This window comes from Simochromis diagramma, unplaced genomic scaffold (genome assembly GCF_900408965.1).
Source record: "Simochromis diagramma unplaced genomic scaffold, fSimDia1.1 OVJJ01000079.1, whole genome shotgun sequence".
NCBI lineage: Eukaryota > Metazoa > Chordata > Actinopteri > Cichliformes > Cichlidae > Simochromis > Simochromis diagramma.
The window spans coordinates 2,589,126-2,591,756 of NW_024387075.1; the positions used below are offsets into that span (position 1 = coordinate 2,589,126).

The 2,631-nt window shown below is 39.8% G+C and overlaps 1 protein-coding gene across 2 annotated transcripts in view; it reads left to right on the forward strand.

Annotated features, from left to right (window-relative positions):
* The first annotated feature begins 2,315 nt into the window (after positions 1-2,315).
* Positions 2,316-2,631, forward strand: part of luzp2 (leucine zipper protein 2) — a 149,087-nt gene continuing 148,771 nt past the window's right edge. Inside the window, exon 1 of one of the 2 annotated variants that reach the window (XM_040045620.1) lies at positions 2,316-2,624. In XM_040045620.1, coding sequence (XP_039901554.1) covers positions 2,563-2,624 — 62 coding nt within the window. In that variant the 5' untranslated portion in view covers positions 2,316-2,562. The remainder of the gene's footprint in view (positions 2,625-2,631) is intronic. The other variant, XM_040045619.1, reaches the window with a different exon arrangement.

The following is a 2,631-nucleotide window of genomic DNA, read 5'->3' on the forward strand; positions in this document are numbered from 1 at the left end:
GGACTAACAACATAACAACAAACTGCATTTTCTGATGTCATCATGGCTGTTTAGGTGTTATATAAACAATCTATCGGCTTCCAAAAATGTATTTTCATCCAAGCAGAATTCCTACAAAAACAAACAAAAAACAAAAACAAAAACACTAAACAGTTCTTGGCTCCAACTGAATCAAAGCATCCTATTTAGGCTAAATTCAAAATTCAAATGAAGCATTTGGAAACAAAATACACAAATCAATTGATGTGACATTCAGGCTTAGCTATGGGAATTATCTAAACGTAATCTTGCATAATATCAACAATTCATGCTCATTTTATGGTAATTATTCTTCATTATGATAAGATGCTCAACAGGTTGGCTCAGAGCAGTGGGACTGCAAGTTTCAGGCTGATGTGACACATGATTGAGACAGATTATGGAGGTCCAACGAGATGCTCTCCACAGTAACCATGGCAAGCTGCGGTCTAGCAGACTCATTACAACTGGTCACTATGGGTTTCCATGCATGAACTTATAATTACGCCAAATAAATGGCTGGAAATCTTTCAGTATGGAAAATGAGCTAGTACTAGGGCACAATAGACTCCAAACTCTATTAAACCTGTAATGGAAATCATTTATCATGCCTATGGTGTGTGACCCCCACCTTTTGTATGGACTGCTTAATATTCTACCTGTATTACATGGCTCGGAATCTCACTTTGAACATCCTCTCAGTGCTCAACATTTTGTTCTTGAGCTGCTCTAACTTTCACAAGGTTAACCTGAAGCATCAAAGTGATCTGCAAGGCAAGTGAGACTGGGGTGGGAAGATGATTTAATTACAGCACATTTCTATCTTTTCCTATCCTAGTGCAGGTCTGACCTAGGGCTCAGGTGTGGTTAATTTAAATAATCAAGCCTACATGCCATACTGGACAACATCTGGTTTAACTTTGAACTATTATATTGTAAGGTCTACATTATCTTGTATTCCAACAGTGAATAAACTTTATTTCTATTTCAGCTTCTTCTGCTAACAAAGTTTTGTTGTTTTTTTATTTGGTTATTTTACAAGTTGTTATAAAATTATGTACAACACAGAGGATTGCGATAACTTTGCTACTTTAGATACTGAGCCTGCAATCGTACCATACCAGCTGACAAAAGCCCAGATCAGCTGATGGCTACGGAATCAACTGGCAAAACAAATGTAAGACATACATATTACTACTTGTCTGCAAACACTCTAAAACTACGACTCATGTCCAAAACTGTGAAAAGGAGAACACAAACCAGAAACCAAGAACATTCTCTTTCAAAGTAAACAATGCACCTTTTAAACTCTGTTGGGTGGAGTCGTAAGGGACAACTTTTACTTTGAAAGCATAAAATGTAAAAGCAGGAAATATTTCCTGTTTTCACTTTTTTACTATTACTTTGCTAATAGTTAGCCAGTGTTTGCAGACAAGCTAGCATCTTCCATGCAAACGTCAGGCGAGTGTAGCAATGTCCTAGTGACCAGAGGAATATGGGAGGTCCCACTGCAGAGCTATGAGGCCCAGTACAAATGACTGCATACTGAAATCACATTCTTCTTCTGATTATAGTGGTCATGACTGAAATAGAGTTACTGTGAACAGTGGGATAAATAAATGAGGTGTGTGTGTGTGTGTGTGTGTGTTGGGTTTTAACATAATTTCTGCTTTAGTGCAATGAACTGTTTCTGAAGTATTGAAGTTACTCAATTAGACACAACCCCCCCCCCCCCCCCCCCCCGACATTTCCAAGATTTGTATTTTACCTCTACATAGGTTTTACGTTCTTTTCTATAAAGTTTGTTTTCTATCGACATTTCATTGAAATTACACATACTGTAATAAAGCAAAAAAAAAAAAAAGACTTGGTATCTTTTCGTCAGAGTTTATTATTTCAGTTTATTCAGGTCTTCATTTTCCGTTTTCGCTCACTAAAATTTGGTACCAGACCTTGATTTCTGCTTGAAGTGCAGAGCTTCAGTAATAATTGCACTATAAATCTGTTCATGCCTTACCTTCACTAAACTAAACTGTGACTTTGCTGTTACTTGCAGCCACGACCTGGCATTGCTAAATGTTTCCACTAAATGTTTTGGCTCGTACCTCCACCTATCTATCACAATGCAAGGAAGTAAAGAGAACGCAATGAATGGAGAGGTGTACTGTTGCAGGAACAACCAACACCAAACAATGCGAAAAAAAGAAAAAAAGAAAGCCTTTCGCCAATAGCTATAGCTGCACTGGCGCTGACATCATATCACTCCCACATCTCCCTCTCTTGATTTCAGCCCCACCCGCTCCTTTCCATTACCAAGTCGGTCCGTGTCCCCGTGTTATTTAAAGCCAGAGATCCTCCCTCTCGCCGAGCCACTGTGTTGCATCTGTCTGCCTCGCCACTTGTGTGTCTGGGTGCGTGTGTGGATGAGAGTGCGCTAAAAAACCCAGGCAGCCAGTGGGAGAGCTAGAGAGCGAGGGAGAGAGGCACGGGGGAAAGGCAAAAAATCATCCAAGAAGGGAGAAGGAACGGGAGTGTGAGACAGCTATGAAATTCATCCAAGCTATTTGCTTACTGCTTCTCTGTCCAGCTCTGAGCCTCAATACCAGGTAAGAG